The 27,922-nt window shown below is 37.2% G+C and overlaps 4 protein-coding genes across 5 annotated transcripts; 3 read left to right on the top strand and 1 right to left on the bottom strand.

Annotated features, from left to right (window-relative positions):
- Window positions 1-2,447: 2,447 nt before the first annotated feature.
- Window positions 2,448-4,981, top strand: LOC128863979 (EGF domain-specific O-linked N-acetylglucosamine transferase). 2 transcript variants are annotated; one of them, XM_054103433.1, is made up of 4 exons: window positions 2,448-2,545; window positions 2,612-4,122; window positions 4,182-4,399; window positions 4,466-4,981. In XM_054103433.1, exons 2-4 carry the CDS (start codon window positions 3,052-3,054, stop codon window positions 4,890-4,892), a joined length of 1,716 nt encoding a protein of 571 aa, XP_053959408.1. In that variant the 5' UTR covers window positions 2,448-2,545; window positions 2,612-3,051; the 3' UTR covers window positions 4,893-4,981. The 2 variants fall into 2 exon arrangements, with proteins under 2 accessions (XP_053959408.1, XP_053959407.1); XM_054103432.1 differs by having other exon boundaries at window positions 2,498-4,122.
- Window positions 4,982-7,338: 2,357 nt separating this feature from the next.
- LOC128864186 (uncharacterized) lies at window positions 7,339-10,664 on the top strand. Its single transcript, XM_054103722.1, has 2 exons — window positions 7,339-8,435; window positions 9,251-10,664. The coding sequence occupies exons 1-2, from the start codon at window positions 7,571-7,573 to the stop codon at window positions 9,916-9,918; spliced, it is 1,533 nt and encodes a 510-aa protein (XP_053959697.1). The 5' UTR covers window positions 7,339-7,570; the 3' UTR covers window positions 9,919-10,664.
- Window positions 10,665-14,896: 4,232 nt separating this feature from the next.
- On the bottom strand, window positions 14,897-15,929 carry LOC128864160 (UPF0746 protein DDB_G0281095-like). The gene has a single exon (XM_054103682.1). The coding sequence runs from the start codon at window positions 15,892-15,894 to the stop codon at window positions 15,079-15,081; it is 816 nt and encodes a 271-aa protein (XP_053959657.1). The 5' UTR covers window positions 15,895-15,929; the 3' UTR covers window positions 14,897-15,078.
- A 2,644-nt stretch (window positions 15,930-18,573) lies between these two features.
- Window positions 18,574-19,777, top strand: LOC128864057 (uncharacterized). The gene is made up of 2 exons (XM_054103544.1): window positions 18,574-19,103; window positions 19,180-19,777. The coding sequence occupies exons 1-2, from the start codon at window positions 18,779-18,781 to the stop codon at window positions 19,635-19,637; spliced, it is 783 nt and encodes a 260-aa protein (XP_053959519.1). The 5' UTR covers window positions 18,574-18,778; the 3' UTR covers window positions 19,638-19,777.
- The last annotated feature ends 8,145 nt before the right edge of the window (window positions 19,778-27,922 follow it).

Raw genomic sequence — 27,922 nt, 5'->3', positions numbered from 1 at the left:
TTGTCAACAACTTCATAAGGGTTCTCTTACGCCATATTTTGTATCTATTGTTACTAACTATGACCGTTTTCGATTCGTCACATCTCTGCTCATTATGTTTGGGTTCTGCCCGTTTAACGGATTGCACGTGGAAGCAACCGCAGAAAGTATGGTTATAACTCATAAAACTGGTATAACTCACAAATGATAGTTGTTACTTGACGAACGATTTGACAACAGAATTTTGCCCGCTCATTACGTGCGTACTTTTACGCTCTTCTAATCAGCCTTTTACAGAGCAACGAAGTAGCATTAGCAGTGGCTGTGTAGATTTTTTATATATATCACCAACACCGTCTCAGGTTTGCCAACCTCTGGCCTAAACCATCCGCTGTTAATAATTACTGTTACGTTAACAAATTAGCTAATTGTTTCAAATTCGCTGAGAGCTGAGTAACGGTTTGAGGTTGGTTACATTTTTGCATTTTGTTCACCATGAGTACAACGCACGATGTGCAAAATAAAGAAGGTGGCGCCTTTAGAAAGCCATTACTTTACTTTTCACGATTTCGACTACCGATGACGTCATCTCTACAGATAAACAAACAAAAGGAAGAGAAGTTACTTGTTAACATACCTAAAATAAAAAACTGATGCAAAGGCAAATTAGCTTGTTAACGTTCACACCGTTTCCACGACAGCCGGTTCTACGTTACCGAATCGACCCGGACTTATATCCGGCCAAGCATGTAAGAATGGGTAATGTTTATGCTGCTACAACAACAACAACAACCACAATGCACTCACTCTTAAAACAAAACGTGATATTTAACCAGAAGCACTGAATTTTCTTCATCTTAATGAGCATTAGTAAGACCCCATTCATATAGAAAAACACTTGTTGCTTCAACTTTTCGAATTCTCTTTTGGTGTTGTCCGACGTGTTCACACACGGCAACTCCGTTACTTGCACTTGCTTCAATTTTAAGCTGCAGCCAAAAACAACATTGAAAAGAACGAAAACACAAAGCTGTTAACCGAGCACGAGCAACTTTGGATCTCCTATCTTCCTCGACCACACCGCTTCCGGAAATAATGAATTGAAGCAACAAAAGTTGCCCTGTATGAACTCTGTCTAATGAAACTTGCGTAATATCAGTTGTATGAGGTATAACCATATAAGTAGGTGATCCGTAATTAAAAAGCGAGATTTCCCATACTAAATTTCACTCCCAAAATCAGAGATTATAAAATAATCCTATAAATCCTTATAACGATACTTTTTGACATACAACTCTGTGTTTTCTGTGTTATCGATAATTATTATTACGACTGTGAATAGAAACATTAAGAAATTAAAAAAATGCCAAACCAAAACGCCGAAATATTCCACCAAAATAATTCTTGTGAAGAAAAACCTTTCACAACAGTATTGACAGCTGATTGTCAATTTTGCAGGTTATCTGCCATATGTGAACGAGTAGATTAATTTTGTGGATTTATTGGTAATTAATGCATATGTGAACGTACCTATACTGCTAGTAGCGAATCTTACTCGATAAATGTATTTTTTCTGTCACCTGCAATTTTTCGCCAACAGAGCAGAGCCCAATCATTACAGGCAAAGAAATTGCGAATCGATGACGCCTAATATAAAAGGTCTGTTTCTTGCCCTTAAAAATATTATTATTAAGTCAAATTTATTTGTTGTTGTTTGTTATTATTTTTAATGCCTCTTGTTACAGAAGACAGTTCCCAAGTGATTTTGACAGTTTTCACAAACCCACCCCCATTTTTTGAGTCGACTTTGGAAGCTGACACGTAAACTGCATAGAAACAAAATTACAACGATGGGAAAATCACAGTTTTGGAAAACATAGCAATTCAGTGACTTTATATTACGTTGTAAATTTAATCTTGTGTCAATAAACTGGCCGAAACAAGGGATATAAAATATAAAAGTATGCCATCCCAAACTAGGATGTCACCACAGAATTAAATAGTTTGTTAATTTTCTGTGCTTACATCACCGATTCTGTCACATTCGCCAAGAACAAAGTTGCGATAAAGAAAAGGCACCACGGAAGGCGATTTTTACAAAGTGTTATTATTAAGCCAACGTATCTGCTTTTTCCTTGAGATTTGCTGTTTTTAAAGCCAAAGTGACTTGCTTTTTTGTTGTTGCTTTGTTTATTTGTTAACATTCTCGTATAAATTTTGATATTCAAAATACCAAATTGTAAAACAAAATCAATGTAAATGTTGTTGTTGCTGTAGTATCATTCCATAGTATAGATTCCCTGAGATGGCGCGACCTTGTATTACATTACAAGTTATTTAACCCTTAGCGTAAACTGAGGAAGTTGTTGTCCCTCATAACTGCCATTAGCACTAAGGGATTTTTGCAATTTGGTGGCAACATTATATTCAGCTTGTATTATACATATGTACAAGATGTAAACAAACCAAACAACAATAAAATATGAGCGTGAAGCAAATAAAGAAAAAATATACCAAAGAAACAACGGACGAGGTAAGAAACAAGTTCAGCTCGTAAGCAGAAAAGGTGAGAAATATCGCGTAATTGGCAAGCAGCAAAGTACCTATAAAAAGTAATTTTTTAAAAAAGTAGATTTTCGCTTCGAAGGTGAACGTGATAGTCAGCTCCATCTAGTCTGGTGTGCGCTATGCATTTGCTAGTTTGGTTTGCTTGACAGTAGCACGGAACATCGATAAAAGCGTGGAATTTCTAAGCCAGAAAAACCTCAGGCTCCTTACAGACCAATTCTTTAGAGTAAAAAACAAAACAACAACAACTGGCGGTGAGGTCACCATCACCATCAGTGGTGGCATGCAACAGCTGCTAAATGAAACCGGCTTTTTATATTGAAATACTCGTACGTCGATTGGGTAGCAGACACTTTTGTGCTGCGCGTATCGTTTTTCATTAATAATGTCGCATTGTGTTGCAAGTGTTATTTAGAGCAACAGTAATACTCAACGAGGCAAGCAAGGCACTGTGAATTTTAACGTAGTACTTAATTAATGTAGAAACTTAAAAACGCTGTGAAAATGTGTCTCAAATTCACATTAATACTCTTATTTCTAAGTCAACTCATGTATTCGTTTGGGCATGCCGAAGAAACTACAACCGAATCTAATAAGCAACGATTGAGTACACCTTTGCCCAATTTGCCAGCGAATCATTTGATACGGTATCTGAACACATTCCCGCAAGTACTCGAAGAGTGTGCGTTCAGTGAAGAGTGTCAGCGCGCCATTCACACGAACGTCTCTGAAACAAATGCATATGACGCAGCGATGATGATATCAGAAGCGGTAGCAACCGCGTCTATGCCCGCCGCTGCTTGTTGGGGCCATGAACTTGATTGTGATGTGAAGACCCGATTTCAAACGCCCACCTGTCCAGGTGAACACAACGGCTGGGTGCAAAGTAAGACAACACAAGTGAGCACATTTTATTACCAAGCAGACTTTGGTTATATACAACAACAAATCAGCGAACTGTCGCTTATGTGCGAGCCTAGGTATATCACCGATTCGTCATTAGAGTGCAGCAAGTATTTACGCTTTTGTCGCGGGCGCAATCTGTTGTTTGATTTCCGTGATTTGGCAAATCGTAAAGAATTAATACGCTACCACATGGATGTGTTGAAGCCACGTCAGTTATTGGGGCATTGTCAGTTAAATAGAACTCGCTTGGAAGCAGAGCTAGATCACATGGGTGCGCTGCAGTCTTGGGCCCCAGAGCTACGCAATTTTGACGAATTACCAATGTCGGTAATGACAAGTAGCGAGTGCGACTTGGTGGTTGATACACCCACTTTTATTATGAAAATCGATGCTACTTATAATATGTATCACCATTTCTGCGATTTCTTTAATTTATACGCCTCACTTTTTGTAAATCAATCACATCCGTTGGCATTCCATACTGATTCTCGTATATTGGTCTGGGAAACATATCCCTATGATTCGCCTTTCGCAGAGACCTTCAAGGCATTTTCCGATAAACGTATATGGACGTTAAACGATGTGAAAGGAAAGCGTGTATGTTTTCGAAATGTAGTATTGCCCCTGCTACCACGCATGATTTTTGGTTTATTTTACAATACGCCACTTGTAAGTTACCTTATTTTGTGTTTGATATCTTTATAATTAAAAAAAAAATATATTTTTAGATCAATGGCTGTCAAGGAAGTGGCTTATTTCGAGCCTTTTCTGAATTCATTCTACATCGTTTACAAATACCATATCGTCCACCGCTACCGCAAGCCAAATTACGTATTACCTTACTTTCCCGTCGCACAAAATATCGACAAATTTTAAATGAAGATGAGCTGTTAGAGGAAATTGCCGCCAACAGTAGTTACCATGTACAACGTATCTCTTTTGAAAGGTACTGCCCCGAATGACAGTGTTCCCAAATGATGTACAGCCTTTTGACTTAACCTTTCTTTTATAGGGGACTCTCATTCAGTCAACAATTGGCTATCACACGTAACACAGATATACTTATTGGAATGCATGGAGCTGGTCTTACCCATTTGCTATTCTTGCCCAACTGGGGCACGATTTTCGAATTATATAATTGTGAAGACCCAAATTGTTATAAAGATTTGGCGCGTCTACGTGGAATTGACTACATTACTTGGGAGCGTGATGAATTACTTTATCCACAGGATGAGGGCCATCATCCGCAAGGTGGGGCTCATGCTAAATTTACAAATTACCGCTTTGACTCAAAAGAATTTGTACGACTTGTGGCAAGAGCAGCGGAACATGTATGGGCACATATTGAGTTCCAAAAGTTCCATACACAGAAGAGTGTTAATCTCCAGACGAGCCAAAACAAACATGATCGGACCATGCCAGAGAAAGATGAGCTATAGACTTGCTTTTTATTCAGTATTTAAACCTTTGTAATTGTGATCTTGAATAGTTTTAAAAATATACGCTTATAAGTCTTATATAAGTGAAATGAAAGTTGTGCCATAATCTGGACTGCTCCGATCAGAGTAGGTCGGACTAATTGGGCCGTACAAACAGTTAAAGTGGCATTGCCACAATTGTTTTTGTTTTTCATATGCATTCGACGACCTCATAGACCTGTCACAATGCTTCCGTTGCGGCAACAAATTTGAGTGAGAGCAAAATAGATAATTTTTTTGCAACGAAACTTTTGTGACAGGGCTATTGTGTGTGAAATATAATCTACCGTAGCTATACTCTAGTTGGCGTATCCTAGTAGATCAATTTTGGATGTCATCTTTGTATAAATAGTAATAGAACGCAGCTTGCGTAGTCGCACAATGGTTTTCGGGCCGATAATTTTCTACAGGCGTATATACCCTGCTTTATCGACCACCGAACCGGTGCCTTAAAGTCTGACTTGCGTTTCTTCGGACGCAAATTGTATGTGAATAATCGGTGCAAATAAATCTACTCGAACTTTGACTGCGAGACATTAGGTCTTACTTTGTAATTTTGTGCATTCAAACTATTCGTTTAAAAACTCTTTACACGTCTGTTACTTTTCAAATATACACAACCAAGTTATAAGTTCGATTCGAACTCATGCAAGCATGAAGATATTATGCAAAGGAAGGACCGACCGATAATGAAGTGCAAATTTGCTATAAAAAACACTAAATATGGTCATTGTAGCTGACCCCAGAATATTCCTGGAAGGATAATAAAAGGAATATCCAAAATATAGTAATCTTGATGCCGCACTTTATTCGATTCCCAAGCAGAAATGAACTGATCGAGGTAAACAACCTGGACCATACTTCATTTGGTTATTTTCCGAATAGGAAGGTATACCGTTCTATAATTGTTCAGATAACTAACAAAAACTAAGCCATAATATTAGTTGGGGGAAAAAGAAATACATTATTTTCTCGGTAGATCGCTGTAGTGATCGATATCTCATAAAGTATCGATCAAACAATTTAAAGTTTATGCTCGTTGACTGTTCCATTCAGTTGTGAGTTATAGGGTGTTAACAATGAAAGTCAACAAAAAGAATATTCGGTACATTTTACAGTTTTTTTTTTTATAAAGGCGAAAGTGTAAGCCAGATCGCTCAATTTGTAAATGGTGTTTATGGTGCAGACACTGTAATAGCTAATTACGTGGAAATGTCCATAAAAGCACAGAAATAATCGAAGTTGTAGCATCACCGAGGATATAATACAGTTTAAAACCATTTGCGCAAAAATATTTGATTTCTTTTTCCAAGAAGGGATACAACAAGATTTTGCCTGCAAGTAAAATCAAAAAACCTATTTATGGACATAAATTAAAAGAAAACCAGAGTAAGTAGATATAAGCATAGAAAAAAAGGAATGGTTCTTACGGTTTTGAAGTAATGATTTTCTATTATAATTGATTTCAGTTGCAGAAGATATGAAATCAGTAAACGCTTAATTTGGTGTTCTTCAATGAAAAGGTATGAATTGGCACAGAAGAAATGTGAAATTGTCTCACCATAGTAAAACCGTTTTTTCGCCATAAAACTTTTCTCCTCGTTGGTACAATCCCTATGTATCTATATTAACAGCCTTAGCTGAAAACGAAATATAAATTCAATAAGGAAAAGGAAAAAATATCTATGTACATACAAGAATACATGGAAAAATATCAAGATGCACACCATAAATTGGAGGAGGAGTTCGTCCAAACACCCAAAAAGGGTTTAAGCGGGAATTATGTATACATATATACAAACAACAACATTAACTAAAATAATACGATGAATTTATGGAACATAAACGCTTCAGTATAAACTTTAATATCTTTTAACTTTAAATATTGACAAAACCAAGGAATTCACAAATATTAAAGGATAAACTGAAGAAACTGATATACTAGAACACACTCAAACACTAAAACGTGAAAGTCTGTTACATTCTACTGCAAGTGCTGCTGGTTAATCTTCGACACTAATTATAATATAAGAAATACTGATTTCACATGAAATTGATTATTAGAATGAGTATCTCAATCTTAAAGCTGGATGTAATCTGTAATTTTTAATGGAGAGTTAATGCTTACGACTTTATAATTTTTTGATATAAAATAACACTTTCTAATTATGGTTACACATATTTGTAAACATGTCAGATTAGGTACATCTCAGTGCAATTCTTTTTCGGAATTGGAATATTATGAATTTATATTGGACAATGACGTAAGACAATTCGTAACAGTTCTATTGTACTATTCTGAATTTATTAATTTCACATTTTTCACTGTCTGGCAACTCATAGTTTACATAAGGCTGTATACATTTCTTGCATATGGCGTTACTGCAAAGATGTCAAACTAAACCGTCAGCTGTTTTTGTTTATATTTTTTTGTGGATATACCATGAAATTAATTTTATTGCCGAATATTAGGATTGATTAAAGTGTGATAATTTGGTCAACGTACGTTTTACTGCTTTTTCGAATACGAGATTTCTTATCAACTAACTGATTAACTGAAATAGCTTAAATATACACACACTATTATATTTGTGTGTAAGAAAAATTATCGAAGTAAACTAACGGCTTATTGTCACAACATGGAACGTTTGGAAGGAACAGACAGTTCGTTCTGCGCTACTGGTGCGCCAAAAACACAGTGCCTTTGTTCAGAGAAACAACGATTTTTAAATTTGATTTATAACGAGATGCATTCGGATTCCAAGGCACCTACACCACATATTGAGCTATACGATAAGAATTCATGGCACACATTTGTTCAGGTGATGCACATTCTATTGACAATTGTGCCGATTGTATTTTTCTTTGCGATTGCGCGCATTGTTGGACAAAAACTTGAATACAGAATCCCGCCGAATTCATCTTGCGGATATGCTATTGAGTTTCTATTAATAGTGGTGCCGACGGTGCTAATTGTAAATGTATTTAATAATTATATTGGTCAATTGATGGTAGTGTTTTGGGGCTCTCTACTGGGCTTAATGTATGTAGTTTACAAATCAAAAAATCAAAGGCGTTGGTACGTTTTAGGTGGCCATCGACCAATCGTATTAACATTACTTCGTGCAGCTATCAATCTGCTCACAGCGCTTTGCATACTCGCAGTGGATTTCGAAAGTTTTCCGAAAAATTTTCGAAAAACGCGCCGATATGGTGCTGGTCTTATGGACGTTGGAATTGGATTATTCGTTTTTGCAATGGGCACCGTTTCGAAACCTTCAAAAAACATTGCTCATATTACGAAATCACTATGGACTGTAGTGCTGCTGCTTGTGTTAGGTCTCGGACGTACTCTACTGATAATGTTTATTAATTATAACCAGGATGAACATGAATATGGCCTACATTTGAATGCATTTTATACATTGGCGCTGACCAAGTTTTTTGGATGCCTGTTTAGTGGAATTGCGAAAAATAATTTGAGACATATGATAGCGGGTGTGGGTAAGTTACAAAACAGAGATGAATTTATACATACGAAAATAATATTGAACGATTTTCGATCTACATACATCAATTTTTTCATTTATTACATACCTATACCCACAAATGCACATATTCGTGGTTTTTGCAACATCGTTATCTGATCTCTGGTGATTAGAATTAGAATAATTATTTCGTTTACTAATTAATTATTATTTATCACGATTAAGAAAATGTATTGTTTGTTTTTATTATCAAATTTTATTTCTTAAAATATAAACGATTGTTGCTTTTGTAAGAGCTTAAATTATTCTCGGACACTATTGGAAATGGCGCGAATGAACAAAATGATCTATGTATATTCGTATATGCGTACGAGTGTTTATAAAAAGCTGATCCTCATACATACATTTGTAATTGAAATCCAAAAATGTTGTTTATACATATAATGTACACATACCATATACATGGTATTTTGTGTCAGATTCGGCGATGGCTTTCAAAGTATATATGCGTTTATTTGTTAATTATACTTTTATTTGATGCACAACATTTGAGTTACATTAATGAGTACTAATGCTCCCATTACAGATTTATATACTAAAATCATTGTTTATATATTTATGGAAAATGCTACTGAAGTGACAAACGGATTTACGTACATACATATGTAAATCTGGGTCCTTTTGCTAAGATTTTACAAGTATATTTTATATTCTTACAAAAACAACGATCATTTTTTAGAAATTTTAAGATTTTAATGTTATTTTTGTCACTTCGCTTATTGAACTCCAATTTCATTATATTCAACTAAATTTGAAATTTTCCCTTTGCAGCCCTTCTAATAATTCACGAATGTTGCCTTCAACTTTACACATCCGCTTTTGTTATGAATCCAGATATCGAACGTGACACATTTCTTAGAGCGAATCGTGAGGGTATTTTATCACTACCAGGTTTCGTAGCACTATATCTCATATCCATAGTCATTGGGCAGAGTCTGAAGATGCAAGATAAAGCTTTGCGCCACAGAGTATTTATAGATAAATTGAGAGCGCTAGGCATAGCAAGTGTTGTGCTTTGGGTGTTGGTGGTTGGATGTATCTTCACCGTTTCCATTGCCCGTGTAACCTGTAATCTCGGCTACGTTACGTGGATCTTGGCTCTTGCTGTAACAATGGCGTTCCTCTTTATCATTGTTTTTCATTTGATTTTAAGTACAATTTGGCCTATTTGTGACATAGAAGAAGATTTTGAATCATTATTGAATTCTACTGTAACAACGAGTTGCCATGAAAATAGTTTGCCTGCGCTTGTAAAGGCCGTAAATGCAAATGGACTGGTGTTTTTCCTATTGGCTAATGTGCTCACAGGCGCGGTAAACATATACTTGGAACCAAGTGTTCGAAGTGATTTTGAAAGTATTTGCATTTTGACTGTTTATATGTTTATTGCAATTAGTTTTGTTTATCTATTACATCGGCTTAAGATTCGAATAGCGTAAATTTTTTATATCGCAATGTGTAATATTTCATTTATGTATAGATAAGTATATGTCACTAGGGCATACGTGAACCCATGGCACAATGCAAAAGGAATTTTTTTTCATTTAATTTTACAACGTTCTAAGTTACCGGAACGTGGCGGATTCTGCCACAAATATTTGAGGAATGTGCTTAAAGTGATAGTTCTTACCTGGATATAAATCTGAGTCCTTCGAGTAATCTAGTACGAATGTAATGCGTGCGACTGGCGTAAATGAAATTATAGATCTTATGACGTGTGATGATTTTTTCCCCAAGAAAACTTTGCTATCAATTTCACCTGACCACAACGAGAAAGTTTCCAATAACTGTGGAACTTTAAGTGGTTCCGCCGACTGCCGAACCTAATCCAACATATTCTAAGTGAGTTACTGTTAAGCTTTATTTATTGTAAAATGTTAGAAAATGTTAGCTGTTTCAAATTTTTTTATTTTTATTAACTTTCGTTTATTTGCAATCTATTTTTAAAATAATAAGCAAATTATATAACTATTTAACTATTTGCTGATAATAAAATACAATTTTTGGTTTCGTCAACTGCCTTAGCTAATCTAACTTATTTTAAGTGAGCTACTGTTAAGCTTTAATAGTTGACAACTTGATTATAATTTTTAGATATATGTACATTTAATATACAAATTAATAGGTTAACGAATTTTTACAATCATCTGTTTACAAAATATTTAATTATTGACATGTTTTACTATATATTTGCGGATTATAAAATTTTTTAAATAAAAGTAAATGAAAAATTAATAACAAAATTGAAATTACATTGCTCAACAGTATTTTGGCAAATTTTATTCAATTGTAAATACTTGGCTTAGGCTTCGTAAGACAAGAAATTTCTCTCACCTTTTTGGTATGTTTTTTTTTGTTTTTGTTTTTGTCGGGATAGACTAGGGACACTCCGACACAATTAGGTTAGGTTAGGTTATCGTGGTAGTCGGTCTGCCGACCAACTCATTTAGACCCAACTCACTTAGACCTTACCGGTCCGTTCTGGTACCACTGTGCTACACGGGAACCTCATTTATCTTCCTACACAGACACAATTAAGTCCATTGTTGTTGTTGTTGTAGCAGTAACTTTGCCCTGTTAGTGTAGTGTAATCACCGGTCGTCTTCGTCAGGCTCATCTAACGGTAGGCCCAGGAAACTAGCTGTTTCGACAGGTTGGGTCCAGAGGGAGAGGGGTGTTAGATGAGTAGGTTTGATGGGGCATGTGAAAATGTGGTTAGTGTCGTGCGAGGTGCCTTCACATGCCGGACATGTGTTTAGTATGTCGGGGTCGACTCTGGATAAGTAGGAATTTAACCCGGTACAGTATCCAGAACGTAATTGTGCCAAGGTTACGCGGGACTCTCGGGGAAGTTGGAGCTCTTCGTCTGCGATTGGTGGTGATTGGATTCCAATAACGGCATTCGGGGGTCGGGAGCTTAAGAAGGTGGTAATGGTCTCTCGATGAATGTCGTTTAATGTCTGTCTAAACACTGTCTGGTCCAGTAGGTGTCTATTTGTTTTGTCTTGGATCTCGTCCGCATAATTGAGGAAGTGCCTCCTGACGCACCTGGAAGGTGGCTCAGGCTCAAGCAGGTGTCTGCATGGGTGATGCCTACGGTAACACCCTAGCAGAAACTGCTTGCTGAGCAACTTGTTGTGCTCCTTCACAGGCAGCATGTGGACCTCGTCGTGTAGGTGTTGTATTGGGGACATCAGAAGGCAGCCCGTTGCTGTCCTTATTGCAGTGTTTTGGCATGTCTATTAATAGTGACCTGCTAGTATCCTTAAATGGTTCTAATAAATGTTAGTGAATATTGAAATTGAAATTTGACACTTGCGTACTTCTGCTATAGCAGCGTCAGTTGCGATTATCGTCGGGCGCAACTTGCACTTTATTCAGTAAATATCCGCCAAACTAGTCAGCTGCTGCCGAATTCGAAGAAATCTTTACTCACATACATACACATGTATTAGTTTTATGTTGAATTTGTGTTCTAATCAGTTCTAAAAGCAATAATGCTGCCTGCTCAAATAAACGAAACTTACTGGCTTTTAATAAAGGCTACTAACTAATCCATACATATACCCGTACATGCAAGCATACTTGTATATGCAGGCATTTGGTGGGGTGTCATATGGTTTGTAAAATATTGAACGGGCCAAGTACATACATTAATTTATTGGTGAATAAACTGTTTGCTACTTTATGGTCGATTATCGGCCTCAAATAAAATATTTCTGATAAGCTGGTGATATGCAATATTAACAAATGTTATGTTCAAATATAGTAATGTGGTTGCGTGTATACATGTACATTAGGCCGGGTCGATTTGTGGGGAGGCAAAAAAATCACCCATTGCTCTGTGAAAATCATATTCTAGGGATCAAAATAAGAAGCTTTGCCGAAGGCACCATACCTCTAAAACGAATTCTGATGTCCCCCAATTTGGGTCGAACTTTTTAGTTTCTTTTCTCATGTAAAGGCCAAAAGTGGTGATATTTTTGAATGATTGTATGGGGAACCGCCCAGGGGAGTTCCAGGGGGTGTGCCACTGGCATGGGTGATCGGCCGTCCAAAGTTAGTGGGGGTCGGTCATACATTTGGACTCAATTGGAGCACTCTAAATGGGTCAAAGTGGGATTTTTCGTTCGACCCAAATTGGGGGACATCAGAATTCGTTTTAGAGGTATGGTTCCTTCGGCAAAGTTTCTTATTTTGATCCCTAGAATACGTTTTTCACAGAGCAATGAGCGATTTTTAAATTGACCCGCCCTAATGTACATATATATGAGCATACGTATATATTATATATAAATACATATGTATATATGTACAGTATGTCAAGAATACTGCCGAAATACTAATTTGTAATTTGTAATTTATTAACATTCCGCCGAAAAATACAGGGAATTGTTCTATAAAACGCAAAATAATTGTTTAATCATCAAAATTTATTTTGTCGCTTTCGAAATAGGCTCCATTCGAAGCAATACTCATATGCTAACGATTAGTCTGGTCATCGAAGCACCTTTTAAACGCGTTTAGCGAATTCTCCTTAATAACCTCTATCCGGCAATTTAAGTTCTGGGAAAAAGAAAAAGTCGCAGGGGGCTAAATCCGGTGAATACGGTGGTTGTTCGATGATATTTGTCGAGTTGTTGGTCAAAAAAGTGTTCACAATATGAGTCGTGTTTCCTACGCACATTCTCTCTCAAACGACGCATAACTTCCAAATAAGATTCTTTATTTACCGTAGAACCATTTGGAACGAATTCCGAGTGCACAACACCATGATAATCAAAGAAAACGAGCAGCATGACTTTCACTTTTGACCGACTTTGATGTGGGTTTTTGGGTTAATGTGTCTGCGAATCTTATTCGTCGAACTGCACATGAAGATCTCCGGTATAAATCTTACATTATGCGCAGAAAACAGTTTATGCCGGAGCAAATACGAGAACGGTGAGTTATCTGATCAAAATGACTTCTAAACAAAATTAAACACCTCTAAGCGCCTGAGATGTTATGGGGTTTTCAGTCGAAAAAAAGCAATAAGCAATAAATACCGTTATGGGCAATATGAATAAGGAGCACTTGATTCAGGCACGCAATTGTTTCCCGACCCGGACGAGGAGGTTATTACAGCTAATGGAAATTTAATTGAACGATTTTATGGATATACATACTTAATCCTGCCATAAGTTCTGTTACATGTTAAGTCCGTTACAGATATGAAATTGTAATATTTTTTTTAATGAAGTTAGTTTTATTTAATCATGTAAATACTAGTTTACTATCTAAGTGGTTTAAACGGCGAAACGTAGTTAGGGGATGGAAATCAAATGCCTGTATCACAATGAGCTTTAGGGCCACCGAGTGTCTTGTCTTAGACAGGCAACCTGGCTAACCTAACCTAACCTAGCATGCCAGCACCTAGGAAGCAAAGAATCCAGGTTTCGAAGCTTCACAGTCCTTAAGAAGAACTTTAAAAAGGTTTGAATCAATAACAAACCAATTGAGCGCTGAGGTTGTGAATAGTCTCCGACTTGATGCGAATATTACCCATATTCTGGAAATACATCTTTAATACCTTAAATTCGTATACTTTTCTACTAGCGTTGATTGATATGCCTTTTTGCTTGTATAAGTTTCTGTTTTTAATTCAAGGGAACGTACTTCAACATTGGCATTGGCTGGCAAGAGTGACGGATTTAAAACCTGATTAAAATGTGCCGGTGATACGTCTAGGTTGCCCACTATGGGACACAGTCAGGCTTATATCGCAATGTGATGCTGCATGAGGAACTTGCCTGATCTCCATAATGCGAATTTTTCAAAAATATTACAAGATCCTTTATTTCCACAGTGCTGAGATCTTCTAACACATTAAAAAATTGTCTGCCCAAAGTAGTGAATCTGGATAGAGCAGAACAATGGCTCAGAGGGTGCACCGTCATTGATTCCTCTAAAGCTATTAATATCCATATCTTTTTTGATGAAAGGGAAGCCACTATTTGTTTGCTATAATTTTTGGGAATTTCGGCAATAACTGTAGATTTAACATACGGAAGAAGGCAAATTTTTTTTTTAGCAAAAACGTTTAGTTCTGTGCTGTTGTTAACCCCAACAATACATACTTGAATTTCTTCTTTATATTGACCCGTTTACCTTGCACTGGCGTCCATTGACGAGGAGATCGCACCATCGCGCAGTCATCTGCAGACTGATACGTCGCTTGAAGCAAATGGAATAATATGAGGAGGTCATAGAAGGTTTCCGTGAAATATGAAAACCTTCCTCATATTGAAGTATCAAGTTTTTATTAAGCCATGCCCATGTAAGATTTGACAAAACGATTCCATCAACATCTCCCCTTTACAAAATACCTATCTAGGCTAACTCCAGTATCTTTTCTAAATATAACATTAATACTAATTTACTTTTGTCACTGGGTATTCATAAATTATATCCAATTGAACTTTCATCATTTATTATGTACTCCGAAGCATTTCCAAAGACCTGCCGTTGATTATACAAACATACAGATATAATTTAAGACACCACATAAAATCTTATAGAAAATACGCATAAAATTGATTTTTCAGATGTACCCTTACTTAGTTCACTCTCTTCATATTTGTTTTGTAGCGATCATTCCACGCTGTTTTGATCTTCCAGCGCTGATCGCCAAGCACTACTTGCAGAGCATCCATATAATCACACTCTCGAAAAGGTATCTCATGCACGACACGCCCGAAACTATCCGAGATGTAAAGCGTGTGCTCATCGTCGGATTTGGGTGTCTCCTCGGAGCTCGTTTGTTCAATCATTGGAGGTCTTCTTACCTGATGAGGTTGTTGTTGTTGCTGATTTAATATACCCTCATACCGATGTTGTGCTTGATTGTAAATTTGTTGTTGTGGTTGTTGTTGTTGTTGTTGCCGCTGTTGCTGTTGTTCATAATTCTGCGCTTTATTATCCTTTCGCTGCAAATCCATTTGAAGTTGTTTTGAGCGTTGTTTATACGGTTGCTGTATTTGTTGCTGTATTTGTTGCTCTTTTACCAGTTGTGTATGTCGCTCTTCGGACTCTTCATCGGCGCCCGTTGTTGAAGAGTTCGAACGGAAGTTCGGACGTACTTGTACAAATGAACGTAGCTGTGCCGGGTTAGATTCGAGAAATTGTTCGAAGAAGCGACTGCGCGTGGTGAAATTGCCAGTCGATGAGAAGGCCTGGGAAACAGATTTGTCAGGGCGGCTGCGCATAAACTCAATGTGTTCCTTGATATTTGCGGTTTCGAGCAGTTTAATTTTTCTTTCGGAGCGGTAAACTTTTGACATGCGAAACAACAACAATGCTACATACAAATTTAATATAATTATGCTGGTCCAGAATAATTGCGTTAAATTTTGAATATTCAAGTCTATTGACATTATTTTTAATATATAAATTTTTTTTTACATAAATTACTTTATTTTTGTCATTTGCTACTAATGTGAAAATCAAGGTCTACCTTGCCGTGTGGGAAAATCACTGATTAATATAAATTATTGAGTCACGTTTTGAAGACATTTCATTTAATTTTGTTTTGTTATTGCGGTTCATAAATATATGAAAATATTGGCCCTAACCCAGTGTAAAATTTGCCTTACCAAATGAAGGTGATTGGACCTTAGGCATAAACAAATTTCAAGTAGCTAAACAGATTGATGATTACAGGCAAGTAATGCCGTTCAGAGTCGGCTTGAAACTGTAGGTCGCTCCATTTGTGGAACAACATCAAGACGCACACCACAAATAGGAGGAGGAGCTCGGCCAAACACCCAAAAAGGGTGTACGCACCAATTACACCTATATATATGTATATATGTATAACCCCTCTCAGATATAACAACTTTGGGCTAACGCATTCTCTAATACTCGAAGCACTTCTGATAAGGAATTGGTATTTCCTGAGCCAACTGATATGCTAACATCCTAAGCAACTTCTCTTATAGTGTTTCGATATATTCCAAAACAATTTTCTTCACTTGTTGTTGGCGAGTTGGGGCGTCCAGAGTGACATTCATTAGGATTATCTTCTCGACCATCTGGGAAGAGCTGTGACCACTTATAATATGTATTAACTCAGAGCAAAATCACCGAATGCCACTGAGTGATTTCATGCCAAGTAATTAAAATATTTTCCACATGGTCTTCAATTTTCCTGAGGATTGAGTATAATAAGAAGCAAACTGAAAAAGCTAAAATGAGAGGAGTTTAGTGAGTTGATATCTTCGCTCTGATGGGCTCTTGCTGCCAAGGGTTTGCTGGCTTGTTACCTAGACGACTAACTGAATTAAAGTCAGATTATGAAATCCACAGAGTTCAGAGATGTACCCAAATTCTTTGTACGCACACTCAATGTCAATTATTCATTTCATAAGTTCGACGAGAATAGGGCAGGTTAATGAAACGACGAAATAAAAAAAATAAAAAAAATTAACAGAGTAGCTCCGGTCGTCGTAGAGCTGGAAAGATTGTTGAAATAAACAGCTCTCATTTAAACAGCACGGAAAGAAGTATTTTTGGACATAACGGCGTCGCGTCTCGAGTACTATGGAGGTTTGCACTTCAAACTTATAAATTTTTGTGCTCGATATCGACCGTCGTAGCCGAATGAGTTGGTGCGTGACTACCATTCGGAGAACGTAGGTTCGAATCTCCGTGAAACACCAAAATGAAGAAATAGTCTTTACTAATAGCGGTCGCCCCTCTTCCGGCAATGGCAATCCTCTGAGTGCATTTCTGCCATGTAAAAGCTTCTCATAAAAAATAAGCCGTAATAAGCCCCTCAGAGTCGGCTTAAAACTGTAGGTTCCTCCTCCCGTTATATATATATATATATCGCATGTTAATAAGAAGGTGTACAGTAAGAGTAAATAGTCTCCATTCCAGAGTCTCAGAAGTAGAAGTGAAAGTCAATGAAAGGGAAGCTCAATCTGTATCCGCGTATATCCACTGTGAGAACCACGCCTGAGCCACTTACTATATATATATATATATACCACCATTAAGTACATCAAAAGTGATTTCTGGCGACTGAATGATGAGATCCGGATACATATTTAATAACAACACTGCATCTCCTCTTATTATTTTTATTCACTCGCGTTCCCGAATGTGGTTAATGGAGTTCCTTCCACCCCTACCAATCGCAAACGAAGAGCTTCAGCTAGCTCATGGGACCCATAATGATGATAGGTTAAATAGATTAAATTCCTACTTAAACAGAATTGACCCAGACATACTCAATATAAGTCCGGAATGTGAAGGTGCCCCGCATAATACTAACCATGCCCTTAAACCCATACAACACGACATTACATTAAACGGCCAGCCTATTAAGATCCCTCCCATATTAGGTAGCTGCTTCTAGAAGCTAGTGTTGGAACGCAGAACAATTTATGGATGCTTACAGGTATTTTTGACGCCCTATGCTTCTAATTAGAGTTGGAGGATATTATTTTAAAAGGCCACCTTAGACTCCTCAGACTCAGAGTGTGGATAAATTAAATTAAAATAGAAATTTTAACCTCTATGTTAAGATCTTTTGTGCAAGGGATGGAAAAATTACTCATGTCTCATTACTCATTGTGACTTAGCCAAAGAGACTTCTGGGTATCTGCTTCTTGAGTACTATACCATATCAGTGGAGTGGAAGAAGTACATAATTTGGCTCTCCAAGCATGGAGGTAAAGCTCTTACGCGCGCTATTACCGCACGCTCTATTAAAGTTTCTAAGGTCTAGAACTCTGAAGGTGTGCACGAGGAAATTTGTAGAGTAGAGCACGGTGTGGTTGGCAGTGAACATTTCAAATCTACAGTGGCGCAATCGAACCTGATACCAAACGGATGCAGACAAGTACCAACCCACTTGTCAACGGCGGCTATTGTACTCGTAGCAGCTGGAATTGCGGAAGAATTTTTGAGCTAAAGAAGTACACAGTTTTTCGCTGTCAATGCTGTGCTATCTAGATTTCCGAGCGACTCCATTAATTACAGTCGGTTTTCTTCTACGCTCAAAATCATCACCGACTTTTCTACCAAACCTCACATTTTTGGAGCAACCGTCAAATGTTACAAATACTCATTCTTTTTCAAACTCAAAATTTCGTCAAAATTATTTTCAAAACATATACGAAAATATGTTAAAATATATTAAATTAAACAACGGCATATAAAACGGAACCATATTTATCGAGCTAGGTTGAGACTAACGGATTCAACGTAACTACTACTAATCAAAATTTTCCAAGTGTTGCCATCACGCTCCACATGGCTCAAGCAAATATTGAGAGTATCTGCACCGCATTATGTCAGACAGAAGATCCAGTACCTGCTTATCCTGTCATAACGCGTACGTTAAAAAAAAATTCATTACCAGCCTACGATGCATTTGGACCGTTCCCCGACGAAACCATTGTATCTGGCCTTGATCGTGCGCTTTATTTCATGGGTGCACGGCGTGTGCAGGAGTTTCTACACTTGCCAACACCGTCTATGGACTCGAGTAATAGCGATATTTCACTGACAGTATCACCGGTGTCTTGCCCCGATTCGCATAGGTCATGTCGTAATTGCAGCACCGTAATAACGACAGGTGAGCAATCACATTGAATTTGTGGACTCAAAGTTTTAGCTAAAACTAAAAATTTTGGGTTTTCTCTCGTCCACAGACAGCAAAAACAAGAAGCAATTGCCAAGTTGCTTGAAGTTGACCAAAACCTGTACTTGCGATAAATGCCGAGCCAGCACAACAAAAACAATGATCTTCTCAAAAAAGCCATGTTGCACCACCTCGTCAGCGTGTTCGACGAAAAGTAGCTTATCACGTGCACAAGAATGTGAGCCACCTAAATCTTCGAATCCCTTGAAGCGGTCCTTCTCGATGTGTTCACTGGCTTGCCGAAAGCTGAAACAAATGCTTACCTTTCCATCGAAGGATAGCAAACCAAAGTGGATTTGGGCGCGCATCCACTCCACCTCGAATGGGTGTCAGGTTTATGAGATATTTAAGAATTCCAATGTGTGTACACATCCGTCTGAGTTTGAGAAGAAACGGACGCCACAAGTGATTTTTGTCGTACTGAAAAATGGTGTTATAATGCCTTTCGAAATTTTGCCGTACCACTAAGGAATAGAGAGAAAGAGATAAGAAATGACAGGTGGATTTTGTTTTCACCTCAATATGTATACGTTTCGGTAATTTATTAATACTTATGAATATGTGGAAAACTGAAAAAATATACTTATATAATGTACTTGTACTTTTAAGAAAGCTAATTGGGTATTCTATAATATGCAACATATACGCTGTTGTTGTTGTCGTAGCAGTATAAACATTTCCCATAGATATACTGGGAATGCTGTTGAAAAGGCAGTCCTTGGTCGGATATAGATCCGGGTCGTTCCGGTTATATACGTCTACTGCTTAGATTTCCGAAGCTCTTGCATTCATTAAATGCTAAATGTGGTATAGTCTTGTCTTATGACTAAAAGACATCAGTCTTATTGACCTCAGCCAGAAGTCAGCTACTTTTGGGTCTCCTTTGTATAAAAGTGAACAACGTAAACAAAACTTGAGAACTTGTGCTTCTAGAATGCAACGACACACTATGAAAAATTTTGGAAAAAATGTCATTTTCCAAGTTAATTTTTTTTTAACAATATTACATTTTTGACGCTTAATATCTAATGGTTATGTCATCAAATTCATCACCTTCGTTGTTAGTAGTGATGCTGGCGATAAATAATTATAGCCACAATGATTCTCCACCGATTCTAGTAGCTTAGACAGACGTGGGGTTAATCGGGATTACCGGTGCTGTTAATTTTTATTGTATTAAGTTGTAGTGAACAGCTGATTTGCTTATTGGATAGTTTTGCCAGTAAAAGATGGACCGCAGGCAACAGATACGGGTATTAGCTGCCCTGATACTAAGAAACAATATTTAAAAAAAAAAACTTAAATTGCAATTTCTTAAACCGAAATATTGAAATGATTAATGTAATTTTGAAATTGCAAGTGTAAAGTAGCGTTGCATCCAATTTTCCTTGTTCTTCTCTATAAAAACTTCATTATTTTTCATTCACAATAGATGTTAATTGTCATTTTTCACCAACATTGCCGAAAATTCCCATAATCCGTTTAAATTATGAAAATTAAGTCCAGTTGTTAATCTGCATTAGCTGCACTTAATTTCTGAGATAATTTCGAATTAAGTAGCTAATCCCGGTTAACGCCGCTGCAGCCGATTCCCAAAAAGCTGGCCAAAAGTCGAAAAAAAAGTTTCTAGATAGAGTTTTTTTGTCTTTGGGTTGGCTACAGTAATGCCTTGAGTAGTGAAAACCGTTCATAGCAACGTCCTGTACCCTAAGTATCCTCTGTATTTTCAGTCGCAACGTGACCTTCGTTTGAGCATCGTATTACTGTCGATGAATAGTGAAAGTTGTACATATTTGAAAGATTTTGTAATGGAGTAAATTGAACAAAACCAAATGGAATCATCTTCGGAAGGTTAGTAAAATACGAGAAATCTTTAGTACATATCAATACCTCGACACAAAATTTTTAGCTGCAGCAATACGTAGATACATTTTTTTTTATAAAATTTGAGTTTTCAAACTATATAGTAATACAACGCCGTCATATGCTGCTTTGAAACCTATTAAAGGTTACTCAAAAAAGTAATGGTTACTAAAACAAGATTCAGCTGCTACCACTTGCTACCTTGCGACCCCGAAAATATATAAATTTACATGCATCTTGATTATGTTCTTGAATATAAGCTATTTCACGTGAGGGGGTGGCCAATAGGGGTGGAAGGGGGTGGATTTTCAAAATTTTAAGATCAAATTCGTAATCAGCGACCCCGACAACCCCCGAGTAAGAAATTTTGAATCAATTACTTAATTTTTTGAGTTTTGGCCAGCTTTTCGGGAATCGGCCGCACTGTGCGCTGTCTTGTTTAGGCAATAACGGTACTTATCCGTAGTTGCGGATTCGCCTTTGTGTTATTAGGACGATTTTTTAGAGGAAGGCAGTATTATAGGGTTTGCGATAACTTCTTCACAAGTGAAATAAAGAAATTAAGAAGAGAATAAGCTTCGAAAACATATTAGTGCCTGAACTGCCAGAAGAGTCATAAGAAAAGTGGGTTATCTTGGAAGAGTTGCTAGGAAGAAGCGAGTTATACGTATAAGAAAATTCAAAGCTATCAACTGAAAATTGTTTTCAACAAGACAACAACCCCAGCATAAAGCTCATAAAGTAAAGTTATGGCTTCTCAATAATGTCGCTGGACTATTGCCAACACCACCATAATCACTAGATTTAACCTCAATCGGACACTCATGGGCGCCTCTGGAAAGAAATATAAGGAAACGCCAAATTACAAGCAAAGAGATCTTGAAAAAGTTATGTGGAAAGAATGGAAAAAGATTACTGTCGCAGAGACTACCAAATTGGTAAACTCTATGCAAAATAAACTTAGGGAATTGTTGAAACGTCGTCGGTACCCTACAAGCTACTAAAAACGTGCATATTTATGAATTTGTTCAAAATTTTAATTTTTTTGTAAATGAGCGAAGACTTTTGGTGTCTATCATTTTTATATTTCAAATAAAATCTTTTATATATTTGTTAAATGGTGTGATCTAAAATAAATGGTATTTTATTTAATAAGTTTTATCTTGTTATATAATATAAGTTAGAAATAATAAAAATTGATTTCAAAACCTTAAACACTTTTTTTCATGTTACTTGTTCAACTACCCACAAAGGAGCGTAGACTTATGGCACTAAGTGTATGTAGAGCTTGACAATTTTTTTGCGTTTATGCCTGTAGTTCCTTCACGCCAACGGGTTAAATCAAACAACTTTTATGTTGCTAAAACTAAACTACTCACCGTGTTGCGCTGTTTTTACATTCTACCGAAAAAGTACCGGGAATTGTTCAATAAAACGCAAAATAATTGTTTAATCATCACAATTTATTTTGTTGCTTTCGAAATAGGCTCCATTCGAAGCAATACTCATATGCTAACGATTAGTCCGGTCATCAAGGCACCTTTTAAACGCGTTTGAAGAGATCTTCTTCAGCTCCTTCATCAAATTCTCCTTAATAGCCTCTATCGACTCAAAGCGGCGTCCGCGGAGTGGCAATTTAAGTTTTGGGAAAAGGAAAAAAGTCACAGGGGGCTAAATTTGGTGAATACGGTGATTGTTCGATGACATTTGACCAGTTTTTGGTCAAATGGTGTAAGATTCATGAGTTTTCTTTCCACAAATTGGGCCATTTCCTATGCACATTCTCTTTCAAACGTCGCATAACTTCCAAATAACGTTCATTGTGAACGACGAAAAGCGTGCCGGACGCCCGAGCACTTCAACAACAGACGAAAAAATTGATGAAGTGAAGAAAATGGTATTGACCAATCGTCGAATCACCGTTAGAGAAGTTGCTGAGGACCTAGACATATCGATTGGCCCGTGGCATTAGATTTTTTTCAATCATTTGGCATGAGACGGGTCGCCGCAAAATTCATTGCTAATGAGATGTTGGACTCTGTCCCCGACGACCCAAATTTGCTCCAAAGAGTCATAACTGTGACGAATCGTGGGTTTATAGTTATGACGTGGAAAGCAAAGCTCAATCATCTCAATGGAAGCTGCCGCACGAATCAAGACCGAAAAAAGCGCGCCAAGTTCGGTCGAATGTAAAAAGTTTGGCTTACCGTTTTCTTCGATTGCAGGGACGTTGTCTATCATGAGTTCTTGCCACAGGGTAAAATGGTCAATAAGGAATATTACCTGCATGTTATGCGCAAATTGCGCGAAGTAATCCGCCAGAAACGCCCGGATTTGTGGAAGAACAAAAATTGGCTCCTGTATCAGGATAACGCCCTGCTTACACATCGTTGCTTGTGCGCGACATTTTGGCCAAATACAACACACTAATGATGCCACAGCCACCGTATTCCTCAGATCTGGCCCCCTGTGACTTTTTCTTGTTCCCGAATCTGAAGAGGCCCATGAAAGGACGTCGCTACGCTAAGAATGACGAGATAAAGACGGCATCGAAGCAAGAGCTGAACAAGATAAAAAAAAAAATGATTTTTTGAAGTGCTTCGAAGATTGGAAAAAACGTTGTCACAAGTGCATAATATCTCATGGGGATTACTTTGAAGCGGACGAAATAGATATTAATCTATACTAATATTATAAAGAGGAAAACTTTGTTTGTTTGTTTGTTTGTTTGTTTGTTTGTAACGAATAGGCTCAAAAACTACTGGACCGATTTTAAAAATTCTTTCACCATTCGAAAACTACATTATCCAAGAGTAACATGGATTACATTTTATTTTGGAAACAAATAGGGTTCCGTAAGATATTTGGATTTTTCGGACACAAACTGAAAAAAATCTTATATATAAAATAAAGTCAACTTTTTGTGTGTGTTCGCTAACCGGCCGTGTCTGCACCGAATTAAACCAAACTTACACACATTGTTAAGAAGGTATTGAAGATGGTTTCCGTATAGTTTGGATACCTATTGGTGGATAGGGCTCGAGATATAAGTCAAAACGTGGACCCGGGTAACCTTCGGATGTGTATGTATAATATGGGTATCAAATGGAAGCTGTTGGTGAATGCTTTAGTTCAGAGTATTTTTTATGCCGCTCCGTGACTAGGGTCTCGAGATAGAGACCAAAACGTGGACCCTAGAATGTGTTTGTACAATATGGATATCAAATTGAAGCTGTTGGTGAATGCTTTAGTACAGAGTATTTTTCATGCCGCTCCGTGACTGGGGTCTCGAGATATAGGTCAAAACGTGGACCCGGGTAACCTTCGGACGTGTATGTACAATACGGGTATCAAATGGAAGCTGTTGGTGAATGCTTTAGTTCAGAGTATTTTTCATGCCGCTCCGTGACTAGGGTCTCGAGATAGAGACCAAAACGTGGAGCCTAGAATGTGTTTGTACAATATGGATATCAAATTGAAGCTGTTGGTGAATGCCTTAGTACAGAGTATTTTTTATGCCGCTACGTGACTGGGGTCTCGAGATATAGGTCAAAACGTGGACCCGGGTAACCTTCGGACGTGTATGTACAATATGGATATCAAATTGAAGCTGTTGGTGAATGCCTTAGTACAGAGTATTTTTCATGCCGCTACGTGACTGGAGTCTCGACATATAGGTCAAAACGTGGACCCGGGTAACCTTTGGTTGTGTATGTACAATATGGGTATCAAATGAAAGCTATTGATAAGTGCTTTAATACGGGGTAATTTTCATACCTATTGATGACTAGGGTCTCGAAATATATGCCAAAACGTGGACCCGCCGTGTCTTTGCACCGAATTAAACCAAACTTATGCACATTATTAAGTAAGTATTGAAAATGGGTTTCGTAAAGTTTGGTTGTAATTCGGAGCACTGGCAACGGGTGCAGCGTTCTTTTGAACCAGCCATAATGTCGCTTACTTTTTTAAAGCTTGGGGCGGAACTGAACTGTCAAATTGACAGTGTGAGTTACAATGTGTCAATATTTCTTTCTGATTTGGATGCCATAAGGAAAAAACGTAAGTGCAACATGTAAAAATTGTTTGTGAATTTTTTTGGAGTGGATTTTGAAACAGTGAATAATTTCTTACGAAATTTGAGAATTTAATGTGAAATCCGAATGAAATTATGTGTTCGTGGAAAAAACAATTTTTTTCGTTTTTTTTTGTTTTTTGAAAAATATAAATGGATAATGGTTAAAAAAGCTCCAATGCTTAATAAAACATATAAATTGAAACGAAAAATTCATGGATGATCAGGAAAAAAGACGATTTTTTATTCATATGCGTTGATTTGAAATTTAAAAACAATCTTCTTTTTTCCTGATTTTCAATTTATATTTTATATTTACTCAAAAACAAATAGAAAAACAAAAAATATTGTTTATGCCAAAGCGCTTGAATAAAGAATAAAGAAATAAATAATATGAAAACCATATATTTTCTGTTCTAAACCATATCTATTCTATTTTAGTGTGCCCAGCGAAGGGGGCCGGGTTTGCTAGTGAATAAATAAATGATTAAAAAAAACACAATTCCCATTATTTTTTTGACGAAATGTGTACTTGGAATGAAGCAGAGAGTTTCAATTTTTCATTCTTGTATCGTGTTTTAGTTTTAAAAACTTGATAACTTAAATGATAATACAAAAGAGAAATATTATTGGAGTGCATTTTTCTATGATATTATAAGCTATGAGTTACATGGTCCACTGGATCAGTCCAATTTTGGGGAGTACTTTTTCCAATAAATCTGGCCGTATGGTATCAATAACTTAAATGTCGTCGATGTTTAGTTGCTTAATTTTTGGAAACAAAAATTTAGTCAGCATGATCAATAGCGCTCGCCATTCCCGTAACGCCAGTTCCTTCCTCATTTCGAAAGAAATAGGGACCGATGATTTATGATGACTTGCCAAACCTTTCTGAATAGAAATGTCAAAACAGTTTGCCTTTCTCAGCTGTCAAACTATAGTTATTGATATCGGAAGTTCTCAGGTAGCTAAAAAACACCCGATACAACTCAGCTTTACTTTACATTTTGTTAATTCCGAATGTTTTCTTCACCTTCCTTTGAAATTTTCAATTAAATCGAGAAAATATTGAGTAGCATCCTTTTAGGCCCTGTATGATATGTAAAAATTTACTGTGAATGGTGAGGTAAATGAATTGATTGAGTTTTACCGCAACAAAATGTTAATGCCTTTTATATTTTGTTTTTATCGAATTCGGCAAATGTCACAAAATGGCGAGATGAAGGTTTGTGGGGAGAATATTCCTCAGCATCTTGAGGATGATGGGTACAAACACAGTGGCGAAGGAAAAATGAAGCTTTTTTGTCAATTATTTGTAGGCTTTGGGAGCCAGGAACTTATATTCCGCTCGCAACTGCCGGTATTCCTGTATTTGGTATCCAGGAGACACCTGACAAAGAATAGTGATAATACCAACTCCAGTGGAGATTTTCGAAGTAATTGAGTTTGGAGTTCCTGTATGTTTCACAAGAACTTTCTACTTTTGGTGTGTAGTAAATTAAAATCCATCCGTCTCTTTGGTTAAGTTATGCCATATGAAGGACTTCAGTTACCTTTAAATACATGAAATTGGTAGTGATATCTCGGGAAAGGAGGAAACGAGAAAACGGTCTGAGACAGGATTTGAGAAAATCTGTCCAAATATACAACAGCCTTTTTTTATAGCATGTGGCGACAGTTTCTGAATACCTGCCGAAATCGCGATTTCACTTTGGCCACCACTTGATGAACAAAGAGGTTCTCAAACCGCTGTAGAGCTGTAGGAATGAAGTTCATTCTGCTGCAGATATCTGGGGAAGCATTTCCTCGATGATCTGATTGGATTCCCCAAAATAACGAAAATATTTAAGAATATGTGGAGATAAAACAGAAGATATTTTTCTTGACTCAATCTAGTCTAACTCTCTTAGATAGTGTAAGTGAAACAGACTTAGCTTTACGACAGTTTGAACTAAATTTGAGTAATTGATACGTCGCATCATTTTGGCGCAGCTTAACTCAACTGCATAGATTTTGAATGAGATAAAATAAGATCAGATAAATTACAATTTCGTGATAATTTCGAATTTCAAATTTCTGTAATCTTACAATCGACCATGACAATCGACTACACATCCAATCTATACATATCCGATATATAAAATTTAGGATTTTATTGCCAAGCAATTAATTGTTAGCAGGCATTTCCTTTGGAGCATTCAGTTGAAAAAATTCAAAACTATGGAAAATATGGGAAAAGTTTTCAATGATCAAATTATTAAAGTTTTGTGTGCAAAAAATATCAGCAAAATTCAAAATGATGTTGGTGAACCCAATTTGAAGAAGAAATGTTCGTGTCTTCGACGTGGCGAGAGTTACGTCGTCTTTCTAGATCGTAATCATCGCAAACAGTTGCAACGACAAATGGGCGGTATGGATTTGAAGCCGACTGCTGGCGAAAAATCGCTCTGTACAATCGGTTCAACGCCAACCGGCAATACGAAAAATGTTGGCGATGAGAGTTGGCTAAGGCAGACGCTTAACTTGAAACGCGCGGCGGGCGGTAATGCCAGCAGTGTGAAAACGCAGATTTGTGATAGTTTGAGTGCGGTCTTGCCTAAGCGCGTCTTGGATATGTTGAAACAGCGTACAAGGCCAGGTGAAAATGAGCGCATGACACCTTCGGTATTCGGACCGTTTCTTGATGAGCCTGTGTGCGGATTCGTCGACCATTTGTTCTATTTTATTTGCGTTTTATTCGGAATAGAAATGCAACCACAGGAGCCGTGTGTGTAGACGTGATGGAGGTGAGTGAGTGGATGGAGCTTGTAACGAT

Source organism: Anastrepha ludens, chromosome 5, assembly GCF_028408465.1.
Source record: "Anastrepha ludens isolate Willacy chromosome 5, idAnaLude1.1, whole genome shotgun sequence".
Taxonomy (NCBI): Eukaryota; Metazoa; Arthropoda; class Insecta; order Diptera; family Tephritidae; genus Anastrepha; species Anastrepha ludens.
This window is presented reverse-complemented; position numbering and strand designations above follow the sequence as displayed.